Source organism: Cygnus atratus, chromosome 6 (assembly GCF_013377495.2).
Source record: "Cygnus atratus isolate AKBS03 ecotype Queensland, Australia chromosome 6, CAtr_DNAZoo_HiC_assembly, whole genome shotgun sequence".
In the NCBI taxonomy this organism is placed as follows: domain Eukaryota; kingdom Metazoa; phylum Chordata; class Aves; order Anseriformes; family Anatidae; genus Cygnus; species Cygnus atratus.
In genome coordinates, this window is record NC_066367.1 from 26052980 (window position 1) to 26070839 (window position 17860).

At 52.3% G+C, this 17860-nt stretch overlaps 1 protein-coding gene across 1 annotated transcript in view; it reads left to right on the forward strand.

The window, feature by feature from the left end:
* Positions 1 to 17615, forward strand: part of LOC118260750 (uncharacterized) — a 40436-nt gene extending 22821 nt beyond the window's left edge. The window contains exons 2-8 of the mRNA XM_035571215.2: positions 2433 to 2551; positions 4143 to 5866; positions 11056 to 11230; positions 11994 to 12198; positions 12635 to 13257; positions 14917 to 15062; positions 15914 to 17615. Coding sequence (XP_035427108.1) covers positions 4311 to 5866; positions 11056 to 11230; positions 11994 to 12198; positions 12635 to 13257; positions 14917 to 15062; positions 15914 to 16709 — 3501 coding nt within the window. The 5' untranslated portion in view covers positions 2433 to 2551; positions 4143 to 4310 and the 3' untranslated portion in view covers positions 16710 to 17615. The remainder of the gene's footprint in view (positions 1 to 2432; positions 2552 to 4142; positions 5867 to 11055; positions 11231 to 11993; positions 12199 to 12634; positions 13258 to 14916; positions 15063 to 15913) is intronic.
* The last annotated feature ends 245 nt before the right edge of the window (positions 17616 to 17860 follow it).

A 17860-nucleotide genomic window follows, 5' to 3' on the forward strand; every position in this document is an offset into this window, starting at 1 on the left:
ATCCTCAAGAAATAAGTTCTTTGTGAGGATTTAGCAGGAGAATGAAGGTGAGTGGCAAGTCTCCAAGCAGGCACTTAGAGCAGTGGAGGAGAAGTTCATTAAACAGAACCACATGGCAGAAAATAAGCCGAGCACACGATGCCTTTCGTCTTATGCTCGCTTCAGGCGTGAGGCTCATGGCAGCCAGGAGCTTTGCAGCCCCTGAACCAGGGGAGAGGCGAGTGTTGCACAGACAGCATGGTCAGAGAGCACTGGCAGCCAACGCTGAGCTCCTTTCTGCTGCTTGGCCTGGCCTAAACCAGCACTGTGTCTTGGAGGACTGCGGGACGAGAAGAAAGCCCTGGCTTTGGGGCAGTGTGGACAGGGCAGCCAGGAAGCAGCCAGCTGGGTAAATGAAGGAGTGCAGCACCAGGCCGCAGTGCTCGGGTACACCGGGGAGCAGCAAAGGACTGGAAGTCGCAGCTTGGTTTAGGTGGGAGAGAAGAGGGTGCCTTGGGACTGCCGTGTACCTTTAGGAGAGGGTGAGTTAGGACCCAGAACGGGAACAGCATGTGAAGGATCAGCGTTTACGTGTCTCCTTGCCTACGCTTCTGTGACATTTGCTGGTTTCCATACTGGGAATCACCTGCAGGGTGCATCTATGGCTCTGAGGCGGTGGGAGGACAAGCTCTTTTATTGCACGGCAGTTGCCAGTGTTTTTTTGATGGTAACCATGTCGGGCTGAGCTGACTATTCTGTGTGCATGCACGTACAGCCAGCCTGCAAGGGCGTGCTGAAAGACCACCTGTCGCTTCCCAGGCATAAGCATATACACTCAGATGGTTTCTTCTGTCTCCATCTCCCTCCCCCTTTCAACAGAGCCTAGAGTGTGCTTGTGCTAACGTTACTTCAGAGCTGAGTGTGTCACGGTGCTGTCGCTGGCCTGACAAACTCCACCGTGTGAGCTGAAACCGCGATGCTCTGTGCCACCAGGAAGGGAGCACAGGAGAAGAAAGGGCTCGGTGTTTTGTGTTGCTGTCCTGCCCAGAGTTATCCTGGTTGTCCCTGGTATTTCCCAGAGAGGAGTGCTGTTGTCTTGCCCACGCTCCCCTGGGCAGCAGAGGCAGCAGGCACGTCCCCAGCACGTCCCCAGCACATCCGTGCCCCTTGGCAGGTCGCAGCCCGGCAGCAGCTGACCGTGTGCTCAGGTTGAACATAGCCACCTGACACGATGCGCACAGCCGTCAGGGTGCTGACACGGGGGGACAGGCAGATTGGAAGAGTTCAGGAGGAAAAAGGTGGCTCTTTCAGGGATGGAGCAGGAGGACGGGCCGGCGCTCCTGCCCGAGCTGGCTCTGTGAGGGCTCCACAGCTGTCTGCCAGGCGTGAGGCCAGGGCTCACCTGTCTCTGAGGCTCCTGCTGCGTGCTGAGCCGTGAGCTGCAGCCACGTGCACCTGTTTTTCTGAGCTCTCCTGAAAGCTATCAAAGGGACTTTTCGTGCTTGGAGTGTTTCATTAGGGCAAAAAGTCATGTTTTTAGAGAAAGAAAACTCATCTGGGTGACAAAGATTAAAATAAATGGTTTGGAAACAAAATTCCCCTCTTCCTCCACTTAATCCTGTCATTTCTGGTGCCTGCCTGTGTGTCAGCAAGCTCGGCGCAGCCTCCTCTGGACGGTCTCTATCTCCTGCCGTCTCTCACACGCATCTCTGTCTGTCCTCTGTCTTCTCTGGTCCTCTGCTCTGCAAACGTGCCCCCGGCTCCCCTCTGCTGGCAGCAGGTCTCTCCCAGCTGCTCCTTCCCCAAAAGCAACTTCTGTCACCCCCCACACGTCTCTACCCGGAAAATCCTGCCCCGATGAAGCAGCAGCGGGCTCGCTGGTGTGGGAAATGGGCCTCTGTTCTCCTCCAGGGCGAAGGGGTGCCCTCCCCTGCCACCGCGTTGAGGCACTCCCCTGAGTGACAGAGGCCAGCTCCCGGCGAGGTCTATGCCACCGCCCGAGTGGTGTCCTGCAGCCCGGAGGGGTCAGAGCCTTGCTGCTTCGCTCTCCCCATGGCTGCTCCTGCTCCTGCCTGTGCTCTTTCTTCCTTCCCTGGCTCACCTTTTTACACACGCACACACACACAGTGCGGACCCTGCGCGTGCAGCCCTGGCACCTGCCTCACGCAAGCTGTAGTTTCTCTTCAGACTTAGCTGTAAGAAGCTCGCTGCCTCAGGCAAGGACCGTTTTATTTTCAGCCCGTGCTACAGCAAGGATTGTTTTCTCTTTCTGCTCAGTCTGATAGCAGAGTGCAGGCAGCCCCTCGCGGCTCTGAGTCCTGCGGCTGTGACCTGATCACAGACCTGCCTGACGGGCCGTGGCGTCTCTGTCATTAGCAGCACTGACTCAGGGGAGCCCTGTTCCCTGCGCCATGCCTGGCTCTCACGTCATCTCATTCTCTCTTTCTTGACAGATCATGTTATAACCTATGATCACAGAAAGTCCTGATCCTCACGTTTCTCTGCTGTCACCTGTGGGCTCCTCCAGAGCCGCGAAGAAAGGGGAACTGCAGCCCCACCATGAGAAGACTGGGTGAGAAGTGCCTTTGACACCTTGGGGAACAGCCACACCTTAAAAGCTACTTTTAATTTTATTTGTAGAAGTTACGAAGGACTGTAATAATGTTCTTCATTCAGTGGTGATCCACTGGAGCAACTCTGCCTCCCCTCTCTGGGATTAGGTTAGACTTAGTTTCATTAATGTGGAGAAAGTGTGTCAGCCTGAACCACTGCAAGCAAGGGGTGAATCGAGCTGCCACTGCCTGGGTGACTTAGCCTTCAGGGAGGAACAAGTCTCTTTATTCCCCACCTGGTCAAGGTGGCAGTGTACCTCCGTGGCTGGCAGCGTGCAGAGGACCCAGCCACACTACGGAGCGAAGTCTGGGCTGTAACTTATATGGTCCTGCTTTGTTTTTCCAAAAGACCTCTTCCTGGGTGTTCAAGCTTGTTGGTTCTTGCTCAGCTTGTTATTAGATACCATTGCTCCACCATCCCAGCTCTCTGTTGCCCTTAGGAATCTCAGGCTACCCCCATATCCCTTGCCTAATCTTGCTCTCCTTTACATACGGCCCTTAATCCTTCTCTTTGCCTCTGGTTGCCAAAGGAAGGGAGTGGATGGGTCTCTAGCGAACACCGATGTCTTGTGTGACTGCTGGCAAGTCCGTGAGGCCTGAATCCTTAAGGGAAATGTGGACTGCCTCCATTCAGTGTAAGGTGGCACGATGGGTTAAGAGGGCTCCTTCCACTTCCAAGGATGACTTAGACACTTAGGCCACATCCCGCTGGCTTTAACTTAAGTTTGGGGTTTTAATTCTTCACGCAGCTCTGACCATGTGATTTAGTCAGGTTTCCTGGGCCTTACAATGCCGAGCAGGGGATGTAGGAACAGCCATGGAAACCCCACTTTTTTTTTCTGGGCCTCCATCAAGCTGTAATGTGGGGTGATCATTCAGGCCTGTTTCTGGCGGGTCTGAATGATTTATTTACAGTCTGTGAGGTTTTAATGGTTTTATTACAGTCTGTGAGGTACCTCTGTCTCTGCTCTGGAAAGGCCTTGGGAACGCTTAGCCAGCAGTCACTACATCGCATGCATCTTCCTGTGAAGGGCAAATCAGATCATGGCAGGGCTGCAGTGTAACTCTCAGGGACAAAATCACCACCAGTCAGCCTTCTTCTTCTTCCTTGCTACTTGAGCCTCCCAGGAGACCACGCTGTCATATCATCCTTTTGCAACCTCTTCCTCAGCCCCCACGTTCTTGTCTGCAACCCATTTGAGTTCTCTCTTGTAAACCACGCACCTCCTTCGTGCTGCTGTGGGAATAAGCTGGGCCTGCAGCAAGCAAGCCAAGTATTCATCAGAAAAGCAGTGTTATTGTGAGGGAATTGTTGAGGGTAATATAAACTTCTCCCATGTTAAAACAGGTAGTATAAGGCCCCTGCTGGCTTGGCTAGAGGTAGAAAGGGTTCCTTGCCCCGTGCCCTGTGGCTCGTCTCCTAGCTATGCTGCTCCGTTTCTACCCAAGCTGTTGGTGTTTGGCTTCTGCATTCTGTGAGCAGATCTGCTGTTGCATCCTGCGAGCCATCACCAGCCCGCTTCAGTAACTCATCTTTCCTTCCATTCACAGGTCTTCTGCGCGTGGCGACTCAACCCATGTGGGAGCTCTCTTGTGTGAGTACCCAGCAGCACACTTTGCTGTCTGTGGTCTGTGGACATTGACTGGCATCTAAGCGACACCCAGCTCCCTCCTCTCCCCCTAGAAGCCACTGTCTTAGAGCCTCCATGCGCATTTGCTATGACATACATCAGTGTTGATGAGAGACAGGAACACTGCCGGGTCTTGAGCTGCCAAAATAATCAGCTCTGTGCACAACATGGCTTAAAGGATTTTCCGGTTAGCAGCATGCATCCACTAAAGAACTTAGACACTCACATTTTTTCCGGGGACTTCCACACTCTAGACTCCTGCCACACAGGCAAGGCACCTTTGGCCAGTCCTGTGGAAAACCGGATGTATCGGAGCGTGGAGAACCTTCACTGGGCAGCAGTAGCTGACTCGGGGCTGTATTCTCACTGCCGGAGCCTGGATAACGAGATCATCTTTCGCTACAGAGGCAGCAGTCAGTGGGCAGAAGGCTGCGTGGATGTGGGCCCAGTACGGAGCACATCGGACTCTGTGAGAAACCTTTCCCTCCGCCCTAAGCAGACATCACGATCAGCGCAGAATGTGCTGCTCCCCCCCTTTGCCAAAGTGCCTCAGTGGCTCTTCCCTTCCGCGGAGGAAAGAGCCCTACCCGGGGATGCCAAAAAAGAGCTGAAGGAGAAGCTGAGGCTGCACAGCAGTAAGGTGGCAGAGCCCAGCAAGCCACTGCGCCCGCAGGCAGCCCTGACTGAGCTGGTAGCCCAGGAGCTTTCTGAATGCCAGCTGTGCCGGCAGCACAGGAACGGTTGTGCTGTCAGCTGCTGCACGGTTTTGGTGGAACACGCGGCTCTCAGGCACGGCCTCACGGGGAGGCAGAGGTTCTGTGCTGCACACGGGACCATCAGTCCAGAAGACATCAAGCAGGAGGCTCAGAGGAGGCTGCAGCTCCGAAGGCAGAACAGCTCCCCCAGCTTGCCCTTTCAGCATGCTGGGGAAAGCCCGGAGATGGCAAAATCCAGAACAGCAGAATTCCTGCAACAACGCAGTGGGGAAATAGCGACGCTGGGGCAGAGCGAGAAAGGCCGCTGCAGAGGAAGGCTCTACATCCCCACCTTCGAGGAATTCAAGCAAATGAGAAGTAAGGAGGCAAATTCATCTGCTGCAAGCAGTGAGCCAGCAAAGTGCTTGAATAAGGGTCTGATGGCAAACCAGACGCTGGACAAGGAGAGCAGTAAGAACACCCGTCCAGAAGCTTTGGGGACCAAAGCAGCGAATGAAGCTGCCATCACAGAGGATGATGATGATGTGTTCCATGAAAACAACACCGCCGCTGGCTTTGCCCAATATCCAGCCACATGGGATGGTTTCAGGACGAGCAGCCCTGAGGTGAAGGAGAGAACCTTCCAGATCTCCAGCCCGGATAGATCCCCGATCCCCATTTGCTCTAGCCCTATTCCACGATCACCTTTGCAGGCAGTAGCCATACACAAAGCTGGGCAGGAAATCTTCAGTGATGAGCAGCAGAAAGGAGAGACAAGCCAATTAAATGACGTCCTCCACCTTGCAGGGCAGTCGCTGGCTTCTGAAGCCCAGTCCTCTTGCTGTTCATCGCTGCTGTTAGAAGCCACAGACTTGTCAAGCTATGGAGCTAAACTACAAAAAATGAAGGATGAATTCATAGGTTCAGCACTGGAACTTATTAAGAAAAGGTAACATGCTCTGTGGGGTCACCTGAAAGCAGTTCCTTTGTTAAAGATCTGGTCTCTTTCCCAATATGTACGTTTAACTCCTGTAGCATAAATATGCTGTTGGCAGAGCCTTGCATCTTAGGGCCTCTGTAGCCACACAGACATGTTTTTAAGACATCGAGCTTAAACTACATCTTTGTGTGAGATTAAACATCAAAAAGCATTTTCATTTTGTGCACCTCAATCCTGTCCAGACAGCAGCCATTGGTAGTCCTGATACTCAATTTCCCACCTATGTTATTTTATTTTATTTTATTTTATTTTATCTTATTTCTGAAACATTTGATACAAGTAGAGGACAGCGGAGAGATACAAAATATGGATATGCTCCCTTAGAAGAAAACATGTGGAGTCTGTCCCAGCACTGTAGGACATGAATTCAGGTGGTGTGCATGCAGCAAAAAGCACTTTCCCTTGCTGCCTGTGTGTAGCGAACTGGCAAACTGAGGGCAGGATGGCTGCTGCGAGTCTTCCATCATGCGCTGGAGACCAGCACAGGCAGCAAGTGGAATTACCTGCAAATACTGTCCCTCTGCCAGCTTAGCCAGTGGTAAGCAGTAACAGCAAATAATTGCATTAAACCTTCCTCCCTCTTCTCCAGATGGGGCTTTTCTTTCCTCTGGGTAAGATGTTTACTAGTTGTTCTTTGTCCTGGTTTTGGACACCGCAACATTTGAACGTTGAAATATTTCCTGCTACAAAGAAATGGGGATCTTTTTCCGTGCAGACAGGTGGCCTGACAGGAATCAGCACCATTCGGGAAGCTAGGAATTTGGGGCAGCTCTCACCGTCTTATGAGATAGGAGTGATGGGAAAAGGAGGAGTAAGTGTTGGTGAAGTGGTTTGTTTCCACAAGCTTGGCTTTCAGGACTGCCTTTACCAAGAATTCAATTTACTTGGTTCCTGGCTGCTTCCAGCATCCCCAGGTGCGGGGTGTGAAACGCCAGGGTGTCAACCTTGAGCACCGGCGTGGGATTTCTGGAATGCAGGAGCTCTGTTGCTGGACTCTGGTTTTAGAGGAGATGTTAGGGACTTCTGCATGGCAATGAGAGTCGTCTGAAGGAGCTGCTATGGAGTTGTAGCTGCCCATGCAAGCAGAGCCAGAGTGACAAGCAGAAATACTTCAGCACCTCCGTAATCCAAAGGGAAGTGAGTAGTGTCAGAGCCATAAATACTTCCTTCAGCTGTCCAGCCCAGCCTTTGAGGTATGAAAACCTGATGAAGAAATAGATAAAAAAATTTTGGTATGCAACCATTTTCATTGAGTAGGCTATTTTTATCACCAATGTGAAACAAAATACACAGAATAGCACAAGCTGTGAGTAAGAACATAAGAACAGCTGTCTGGGCAGATCAAAGGTTTGGCTGGTATCTAGAGCCTGAGGTGCATGCGTGGCAAGGGAAACAGGAACTGGGGAGCGCATAGAATATTTCCTCCTGCTGCCTTCTCAACTTCCAAGTACTTTCTGGTCAGGGCTTTTAGGGTTTCAGTGTGGTTTCTGTGCTTTTGATATCCTCAGTAGCTCTTGTCTCTGTAAATGTGTTCGGTCTGCCTAGTTGGATTTATTAAAATAGAATTTTATGTAAATAAAATAATTCCCACCAGAATGGGAATTCATCTAAAAATGTGAATGACAGTATTAGAAAGATTGTTTCATGTCAAAGAAACACTCAGACTTACTTATTTTAGATAGTAACAACAATTAATGATAAGGCTGTCATTTGTTCAGGATAGCAAGAGCAAAACTAATCCGTTGGCATTGCCGAACTAGTGAGTAGTGGGAAACCCTGGTTGCCTTGCCTGGAAATTTCTCCATTTTCCATCATTTTCACCTGAGACTGTAGAGTGCTGAATATTCATTTATAACTCGAGCTGATTCTCACTGCTCGGGTAGGAGACTTCTGGTCTGGATGTTTTGGGTCCTAAATTGTGATCGCTGGGGTCCAGGCTACATTTTTCCTAAGTCGTACATAAAATGAGCTGAAAGCTGGGGATTTGGTCCCATTTCCACAGGTACGGAGCTCAGCAAGAGCACGCCTTTGATAGAGATGTTGTGATGGAGCATCACAAAAGACGACAGCTGAAATTGTCTCCTTTTTCTGATGGTTTTGTGTAAGTGTTACAGTTTTACAAATCGCTTTGGTCTGGTAAGTTAATTGCCTCCCTAGTAATTTGTAGTTACTTATTGAAGACTCATTTAAATGGCTTACTATTTTAGCAATGAACATTTGATTTTCAGCTTTGGAATTATGGCAGCTTTCATCCCCTCCTAGGTCACTGGGTACCTTTAACTTAGGTTGTAGTCCTGGGCAAGAGGGGATTTAAGCAGCAAAGAGCTCAGGATAAGGATCTGCAAGGACTGGGAGTTCCTGTCTGTGAAATGGGGGAGCAAAGCAACAACAGAAACCTGCACAAGGAAGCAAAGGACATGACTAAGAAAGGAGCTTCTTGAAAAGAGGGATGAGGGTGTATTTGGGATGACCCGGGGATGGTGAGTACGGTAACAGCTTCCCGTAGCACAGGACTCCGAGTCGGGAAGGCAGGCGCCAGTGGAGAAAGAGTGGACAAAAATGTTTCTGTTAGTCAGAAAGAGTAAGGAACGTGTGGAAGAAGCTGAGGACAATGGGCCTGGATAACGAGGCAACCATAACGAGTTGCATAGAGACTGGGAGGCTTCCAGTTGTACACCACAGGCACAGTGCCTCTGCTCCCACGAGATTCAGAGGTGATGGCCCTGAGGTGTCCAAGGACATTCAGAAAGACCCTGTCCTCCCTGTGCTGGCCCAAGCACATCCATTTTGGAGAGAACAGGGAAAACTGACAGGATCTGCAGCCAGGTAACTCCAGTAAGTGGTTTGTTCACACGAAAGGAAACATGCCAGAGAGTCCCGTGGTTTCAGCACAGACATGTGTCTCGTTGTCCTTACATCACTGCTAGGGGCAGGAGGCAGCAAATCCTGGAGTGGCATTAGGTGTGACAATTCAGCGCCCAAGCAGCCGGGATCCTCACAAGCCACGGCGTCGTGCCTGCAGCCACCAGGTAACGGTGGCTGGCTGAGAGGGGCGCTGGCCTTGGGGAGGAGTAGAGCAAACGTTAGGAAGTACACAGGGAGCACAGCAAGTTGCTGGGTGAACACGGTGAAAGGAGGGAGAAATGAGAAGATGAAGATTCCTGGAGATCTAAAAGAAACGGTGCTCTAAAACTGGGGGTAAACTCAGTTTACCCCCCTGTCTAGGTGATGTAAGGGGTATGAAAAAGCAGCGTGTTTAGCTCAGCCTTACGGTTCGAATCAGGAGAGACTGTTGCAGACTGGAAGGAGGAAAGCTGGCACCAACAAGGGTCTGGCTGGGGAGGTACAGCCATGGGGAGAAATGCACAGAGGAGGGAGAGGAAGTCTGAGGGAGCAAGGCCAGGAAAGGGGCAACATCTAGCTTGGCCGGCCAGCCGGTCACTGGAGGACTGTAACAATGACAAAGGAAAGCTCAGCTTCTCCCTGAGAGCATGGTGTGTGTGCTGAGGGCGGTGTGATCAAGAGGAGGAGATAATATTCCAGTTCTGAGCATTGCTACTGGGCTTGGATACACCCCGCTGCCTCTCGGTGCCTCGGCGCGTTCCTTGCCTTTTGCCTGTTTCATCCAGAAGCCGTTTGAGCAGAGCAGGTTTTGGGCTCTGCCTTCCCTCCTTCCATTGGGCCCTGCTGAACTCCTCGTACTTTACCCAGATCAGTGAAACCATCACTGGCTGGGGATTAGCTCAGCAAGAGCTAACAGCCCTCAGCCTGCTGCTAGCACCGTGCTTCATCTTCTGAAGCTGGTAAATCTTCCCGTGGTGTCAGCTGGGACCTGGAAGCATAGGTGGAGGGAGATGAAAAAGCATCAGCTGCAAAGTTGCAAACCAACTTTGTTGGCCTGACAACAGAGCCAGCTTGTGTTCTGGGAGATTTGTTCCCTCTTCGGTGGTTTCAGTACTGGCGGATGGCTTGTTGTCAGAGCCAACTGTCATTCCCTGTAAGGAAATGCCCATCTGTCTCGTGTGTTTGCCTGTAGCTGGCAGGGTTGGAGGTGCACATTAGCAGTGTGACCTACCAGCATCAGTTCACAAGTGAAACCTTTTAAACGAACCAGATTTTATCATAGGATAAATTTATCACTCGTAAGCATAAAATACATGCGTAACCTGAAATACGTCTCAGACACTGGCTTCTTCTATGTACAAGCATCCCCATCCAGTCCTGACAACCTTCCTTTTTAAGGGAAGCCAAGCCCATAAAAATTAAGTAAGCCCACAATGAAAAAAGAAAAATCTTTCGATCAGGATTCATTATGCATGGAAGAAAGGTGTCTCTGGGAGTCTCAGAAAAAAAAAAGAATCGCAAGTTGCGTCACAAACTGCACCCTGTCAACTGCTCTGTCAAGTCAGTGGTTTTGCACCAGACTCTGTCTGTCTGGAGAGGTGTTGTCTGCAGGGAGGGGAACGTGGGGCTGGAACGGGCTGCCTGGATCAGCCAGGCCAGGCCCTTGTTACCAGCAGGCAGCTCTGACTAAGAGCACCCCAGGACTGCCAAGTCAGGCTGCCAGGCTGCCAGTCATTTCGGGACTCTTAAACGCACCAAAAGTCCTGATCAGTGAAAGCACAGGGAATCTTCCCAGTGGTTTCAGCTGGCTTGGGATCATATGAGATGAAGAACAGAGGGAAAGCTCCTTTAATCCCCTAATCCTTTCAAGGCATTGTGGTTTCCAGCAGGTGATTTTCTTCCACATGAGCAGGATGGTTTCTGTGTTGACATCTCTTTAAATAGCAGGAAACACAGATACAGCCTACTTAAAATGCTTTTTTTCTGGCCCCTTTGGGAGAAGTTCATCTTTTATGGGCATAAAAATGTCGTGCGAACACCTGAGACCTGATATTCCAGACGGATGCTGACACGAGTGCCATTACCCATTTGCTCTGCTATAACAGGGCTGTGTTCAGAGCCCCTGAAGCGCAGGCACAGACATCCATGCCAGCCAGTCTAGGCTCCTGCCTGAACTTCCCCTGAACTGCTGTGGCTGGCTGGTCAGACCTGGGCTTTCTGCTCAGTCTCCCTAGGTCGGGAGCGGCAGGTGGACCGCGTACGTGACGTTCATCAGTTTGCTTCTTCTCCTGCAGCTGCAATGCTGAGACTGCTGCCAAATCCCCCTCCAAGGGACAGTGTGATCTGAAGAAAGACGATCTCCCACCTACGGAGGACAGCCAGCAACCCACAGCGATGTCCATGGCAACAGAGGCCTGGGAGGAGAAGCCAAGCAGTGAGACATCCAGCGACGCTCAACCTGCAGGGAATGTAAGGGAGAGAAAATCACCTCTCATCTTGTGCGTTTGTTTAGGATTTTTTCTTGTCAGAAGCTCTGAAGGATCCCTTTGCTATAGGAACTGGGCAGCCTGGGATCTGAAACCACGCCGACTCCTATAAGCAGTTAAAGTCTGTTAGCAGGATTTCTAATGCCTTTTTTATTACAGTTAATGAGACAGGAGTCAGTTGTGTGCCCCTGCCGATCTGCCACTGCATCTCTTGCAGGCAGTTCAGCAATAACCCCTTGGTGGCTTTCGCTGTGCCACCAGCCCCCACTGCTGCACTGCCCAGAGGACCAGCCAGGCTCCTTCTTTAGTCCCCGCTTCATCCAGCCACTAACGTAGGTGAGGCCTTAAAGGCTGGAGTTCGTGAACCAGCAGCTCTGAGACGTTACCAGAACAGAAGCAACCTAGGTCAGATCCCTGGGGGACAGGCTCCGTCACTCCTTTAGGGCCTTAGCCAGGGCAGTGCTGTTCACCTCACGCTTATTTGACAGCTGTGATGCAGCCACCCCTGAGCCACTGCACTCACAGCTCCACCACCGCAGAGAGAGAGGGGTCCTTGCTGCTGGGACTGAGCAAGACGGAGGGACCTTAGGGGACAGATTTCTTTCTGATCATGTCGCAGAGCTGCATTTACAACCCCCCCGCTAATAATTGCCTTTTTCCTCCTTTGGAAACCAAAATCCAGTAGCTGCAAAGCAGACGTTGCTCTGACCACTGCGTTGCTCCCAACCCACTTGCCTTTCTTGCAGACCTCCAGTCCCGGCTGCCGCCGATCCAGCTCCGACATCGTCCATGAGAGCACGAGCGGCGCCAAGGCCCAGCGGGAGTGCCGGCTGCGGCCGCACTTCAGTGACCCCATGCCGACAGACTCGGTGAAGAGGAAGCAGCTGGAGCTGAAGATCGCAGCAGCAGCACGGCAGCATGCGCAGAAGCGCCGGCAGGAGCGAGACTACGGTACCCACATTGTGCACTCTCAGGGGGATGGATGATGGGCCAGGTGCTGAGCCCTGCCGTGCTGGTGTAAATATGAAGTAACTCTACTGACCTGTGGGGGGGAAGCAGGATTTAACCCCGGTGTGCAAGAAATCAGGATCTGCTCTGCTGTGTCTCTGTCCCTGCTTGACAGATGGCAGGGGGAGAGAGCCCAAATGAGTTCTCAGGTACGGGCACTGCAGGGATGACGGGCCCCGGGCTTCACCTGGGTGCCTTTACTTCTGCTTCCCACGCCCTAACTTTCCAGCAGCAAACAAGGAGGGGAGGCAGCCAGCAGCCCTGCTTTCATCAGGTCTCCCTGCCAGGGTTCGTGCTGCTCGTGGCTGTGCCACACTGAGCTCCCCGGGTGCGCTCCGTGCAGCTGGCGGTGCCTGTAATGGTTTCTGTCTCTTCTCAGGTCCCGTGGTAGCAAAAGCCAACCTCGGCCACGGCGGCAGCTTCGACGAGACTCGCCGCGCCCCACGTGGCTCCCTCCGCTCCCGGCACCACTGGAGCAACGTCAGCAGCCTGAGCACGGACAGCGGGATCGTCGGCGTGAACGACATCCGCGATGACCTGGATCCCGGCGAGGCCGCCCGGACCAAGTCAGCAGAGGTGGAGCGGGCAGACAGCGGCATTGGGCAGACGTCGGCCAGGAAGTGGAGGAGCAGGGCATCCGAAACGCTGAGCTCCCTGCAGGCCTGGGAAGCCCACCGGCCCTGTACCGACTGTGGAGAAAGGGACCTCCCGGTGGAGACGGACGTGCAGAACTGCAATCAGCGGCGGGCCGACCTCTGCGAGAAGTGCCGCAAGCGCAGGACAGAGCGCAAGGAGTCTGTGCTGGAGTTTGTCAACACGGAGGCCAGTTACGGAGAGGACCTGCGCATCATCAAAGAGGAATTTTACCTCCCCATGCAAGCGGCTGGGCTGCTGAGTCAAGAGCAGCTCCTCGGCATCTTCAGCAACATTCAGGAGCTCATCGACCTCAACGAGAACTTCCTGGAGATCCTTCAGGAAGAGATCGATCAGGCCTTTGACCAGGTATGGTGCCTGCGTGCTCTGCAAGCAGACCGGGCAGACAGGAATAGGTTTTGTATTAGGAAGGCAGCGCAGCTGGAGCCGGGGAACTGGGAGGTAGGACTCCTGGGTTCTGGTCACCTGCCCAGTCTCTCGCTCCCTCGGCTGTTGTAAACCAGTGATTTCAGTAGGTCTGTGCCAGGTTGTAGCTGCGGGCCTCACCCCTCCGCTGTGGTAACGCCACCGACTTCAGCAGGCCATCAGCCCTTTATCCCACTAGCAGGACCTGTCTGTCCCATTACCAAAGTTAGCTGTAAGCCAGCCGGCTCGGACACTTGTAAGTGTGACCACGGGGGCACAGAGCTCAGCTTGGTCTGGCTACCAGAGGGGTGGGGGGGACCAAGCTTGCAGGCCACGCTCTTACCCAACCGTGAGCTGGCTTGGGGTTGCAGGTCATTGCAGCTTGCCTCTGGGCTGGCTGCAGGGCCAGGCAGCACAGGCTGCTCCCTGCTCTGGAGGCAATCTGCACGCACTTACAGCTCTGCGTGCCAGTTGCTTCTACTGATGCACTCTGCCTTGCACTTAAGACTCTCCTATCACAACAACGTAGTGGGCAGAGGGCAGAGAAATGTAAGTTTTTAGAACAGCAGACAGTTGCTGCAAAGGACACACAAACAGCTCCACGCCCTCCTTTCTTTGAGAAACCAAAACCCACTCGTTGCTTTATCAGTTTCACCAGGATGTTTGTTTGCTAGGAAACACATCCCTTCTCCCCTGTGAAACCCCGCATGTCAGGCTGAGCAACGCATCTCAGAAGCTGACAACCTCTCGTGCACCTGGCACAGTGAAGAGAGATGTGCACTGCGGTTGTGATGTCCCCCACGAATAATTTCTTGAGACAGTGGCTTCTACAACAGCTGTAGGTTTCCCTGCCTCCTCCTCCATGTTACCCTTTGCAGTCAAAGCCCAGGATTGCATCAAAAAAACAGAGAAGTGCTCCCTCTCTTGCTGCTGAAACGAGTAGTAATTGCCGAGCGTGTCAGCATGCACCTCGACAAAGCTAAGAGCGTTGTGTGCCACCAGGTTCTCGTATTTCCAATTAGTCTGGAAGTTGAAGAGCAATTTACCATGAAATTTATTTTTCACTTAGGCACCGAAGTAGCCAGTAAGAGCACGTCTAAAGGAGATCCTGCTTCCCAGCCAGCCCAGTTGCTCAGAACAAGTGCAGAAGTTGCTGAGTGCCATGTCTGTTGCCTGAGTTACGTGCCTCCCCTGCCCGTTTGAACCTAAACCCTCTCTGTTAATCTGCGCACTGCTGCATTACCCCTATGGCAGACCTGCTGGCCAGAAGGGCCCCAGAAAACCCTCCTGACTAGCAGGCTCGCTCCAGCCTTCGAGCCCCTGCTCTGGTGAGCTGTCCAAGCCCGCAGAAGCGGAGAAGGCATCTCTTTATGTGTAGAAGAGCAGGCATTAGAGCAGCTTTCCTTCCCCTCCTCACACACTGCTCACCCCCAGACCTGCAGGGACTGCCTTTCCACCAGAAGGGGGGAGCCCAGTCGGTGTCCCGTTGGTCTGGCGCCCAGCAGACCCTGCGGTACGGCGATGCTGACAGGGCTGAATGCAGGCTGTGTGCTTGTGCCTCTCCCGAGCTAACCCAGCAGGGGCTGTGTTGTGTGCTTGCAGGGGGATGACGACCTGATGACCGTGTGCATCGGTGAAATATTTCTAGAGTTCGTCAACATGCTGCCAGCCTTCCAGACCTACTGTCTTCAGCAGTCCTCCTCCGTGAACATGCTCAATGCGCTGGAGAAGGAGAAAGAGCTGCTCAGGTGAGAGGAGGGCCGAGTGAGTGTTCTTTGGGGCTTTGAGGACAGAAGAGCACCAGGCTGAGGGCAAAGCCTTTGTCAGCTCAGCTAGATCCCGGTTTTGCTGCCAATGTTCTTCAGTGATGAGCTGCTCTGTCTTAGGGTGAGGAGCGTACTTCAGGCTCCCAAATACGTTCGGCCCTTGATATCTTCACTGAGGCAGTCTCTGTAGTTGGTCTCCAGCTGTATCCTGTATTTTGTGGTACCAGTGTTTGCCCACTGACCACGGGGCTGAACTTTCACTAAATAACGTCAAGCTGAGAGCAGCTCTCACCTGAGCGTGGTTTGGATTCCCGCTGGGGAAAGCCACTGCGTGAAGCGTGCATGACTTGAATCGTGTCCCATTCCTAGCCCCAGCCCGCTGGGCCAAGCTGGGCGAGTCACTTCTCTGTTTCCACTGCAACAGCTATAAAATGATGACGGTACCAAATTCCTGTTTAGAGAGCTTTGTAATCGAGCGATGAAAGGACCTGCAAATGTGTCTAATCTGATAAAAGCTGATGTGCCTGCCTCGGGCCTACCTCAGTGTGCGCCACGGAAAGATCACACCCTCACTGCTCTACAGTGATTTCTTAGGAGACTGCTAGGATGTTATGTGATAGTGTTCCAGGCCCCTTTTTTTCTGAACACAGCTGCAGAAATGGTTAATTTTTGACAGGACAGAATTCACAAGGCTGTTAAAACCAGGGGGGGGGGCGGGCAGGGGCTGCAGTGCTCAGCAGCTGTCAGCACCCCCCTGTTCATTTGCATTTAGGATTGCAGCATCTGCTGGCAAAACAGCCGCCGTTTCATTCCCTCTCCTTAAATCCCTGCAGGATATTCCTCAACGTGTCCCAGAACGATAACACGGCACTGCGACGGATGAACCTGCGCTCCTTTCTTATGGCCCCGCTGCAGAGGGTCACCAAGTACCCTCTGCTGCTCAGCAGAATCATCAAGGCCACCACCGAGTACCACCCAGACCACGGCAGCCTGCGGGAGGCCAAGAGCCGCATCGAGTCCCACCTGGAGCACATCAACATGAAAACCAAGCAGGAGGGGAACACGTGGACCCTCCGCTCCTTTCGCCAGGACAGCAAGAAGAAGAGGGAAGTCATCAACATCGAAATGAGAGAAACCGCCCTCAAAACGGTGGGATGGCTGCGGGAGGAAACACGCTTTGTGATGGAGGGGGCTCTGCAGCTGGCCCAGCCGCCCGACGGCCAGTGGGTGAAGAAAGGCAGCAAGACCCTCAAGTTCCAAAACATGCAGGTCCTCCTGCTGGTCAACATGAAGCGCGTGTCCGAGTCCAGCCTGGAGCTAGCTGAGCCAGGGCCCGTGAAGGACGCCGTGCTGGTGCTCATCAGGGACAAAAACAACGGCAAGTTCCATTTGCTCAGGGAGCCCTTGAGGCTGAGTAATTGCATCGTCTCCACCGATCCCGACTGTGACGACACTTTTGAACTCATTGAGATCAGGCGGGAGGCGTTTGTGTTCCGGGACAGCGACCGGGCACGGACTCACCACTGGTTCAGGCAGATCAGGCGCTACTCGAGGGAGCTGGGCTCCTGGAAGAAGCGGCGCAACGCGCTGCCCAACATCATGATCAGCACCCCTCACACCCGGCCCTGAGTCCTGCGCGGGCAGCACGCGGGGAGGCTCGGCCTGGGAGCCTCGGCGGCTTCAACTTGCTCCGCTCCGTGGACGACACAGAAAGGAGCCTGACCCAGGACGACTTGTAGCTCCTGCCCAGCAGCACTGGAACCGAGTGTTACGGCCTAATCCTCGTCTCCAGCCTCAGGACTCCCGTCCTGCTTGTGGCTGATGGACCTGCACGGAGGGGCTGCTCTTGAGGAGCAGGCCCCTGGAAGAAAATACTGAGTTTTACTTGTTAATATTGCACTGCGGGAGAATGATGTGTGATGCTTGCATTTGCATGGATTCTGTTGAAAGCCAGTCTCGACAACATGAGAGAGGTTTCCACCATTGACTATATTTCATCAGCATTAGGTAAAGTCAGGGTTAAAATTAGGTGCAGTATTATGCAGCAGAGGGGGAAAGTTGGAGAAAATGTTTTCCACCACTACTCCCCTAAGGACTATATTTCATTTTTCACCTTTGTATGTTCTGTCAAAATACTTGTTAAAAAAGAAAGGTCTTTCATCTTTAATCCAAATCAAGTATGTATCAGTTTGCTCAGATTCAGCTGCATGCACACAGCAAACAAAAAAAAAAATCAGACAAGAATAAAAGGAATTCTTGCTTTTTCACACATGCACCCCAAATACGTCTAGAACCTGTGGACGAGCAGTATGCCCCCACTGGAAGTCTGTTATTTAACCGACTTAGAGACTGGAACGTAGCACTGCATCTGAAATGTCTCAGAAATGTATGTAAATATATCTCTGCTACCACTAATAGTGAACTTAAGATGCAATTATTTAAATGATGTAATCTAGTGTATTTCAAAATTTAATTGAAAGGAACAATTTACATTGTACTGTAGAGTAACATAAAAGGTTTTAATAATTATGTTTCAATGACTTTAGGTGGGTATTTTTTTTTCAAATATTTGGGTTAATTTGTTTTCTGGAGTAGATGTTTCATTTAGTGCGAGTGGCATTCAGGGGAACGATGTGCCTCTGTCTGTTCTTTGGATCCCGTGAACAGAATTCAGGGGGTAGTCCTAATGAAACTGGGAGAATGGTGCAGCCCTGCTACCCTTAATTATCACCGGACAACAATCGGCTGGCACAAAACGTTATGTCCTGGCTGCAGTCCCG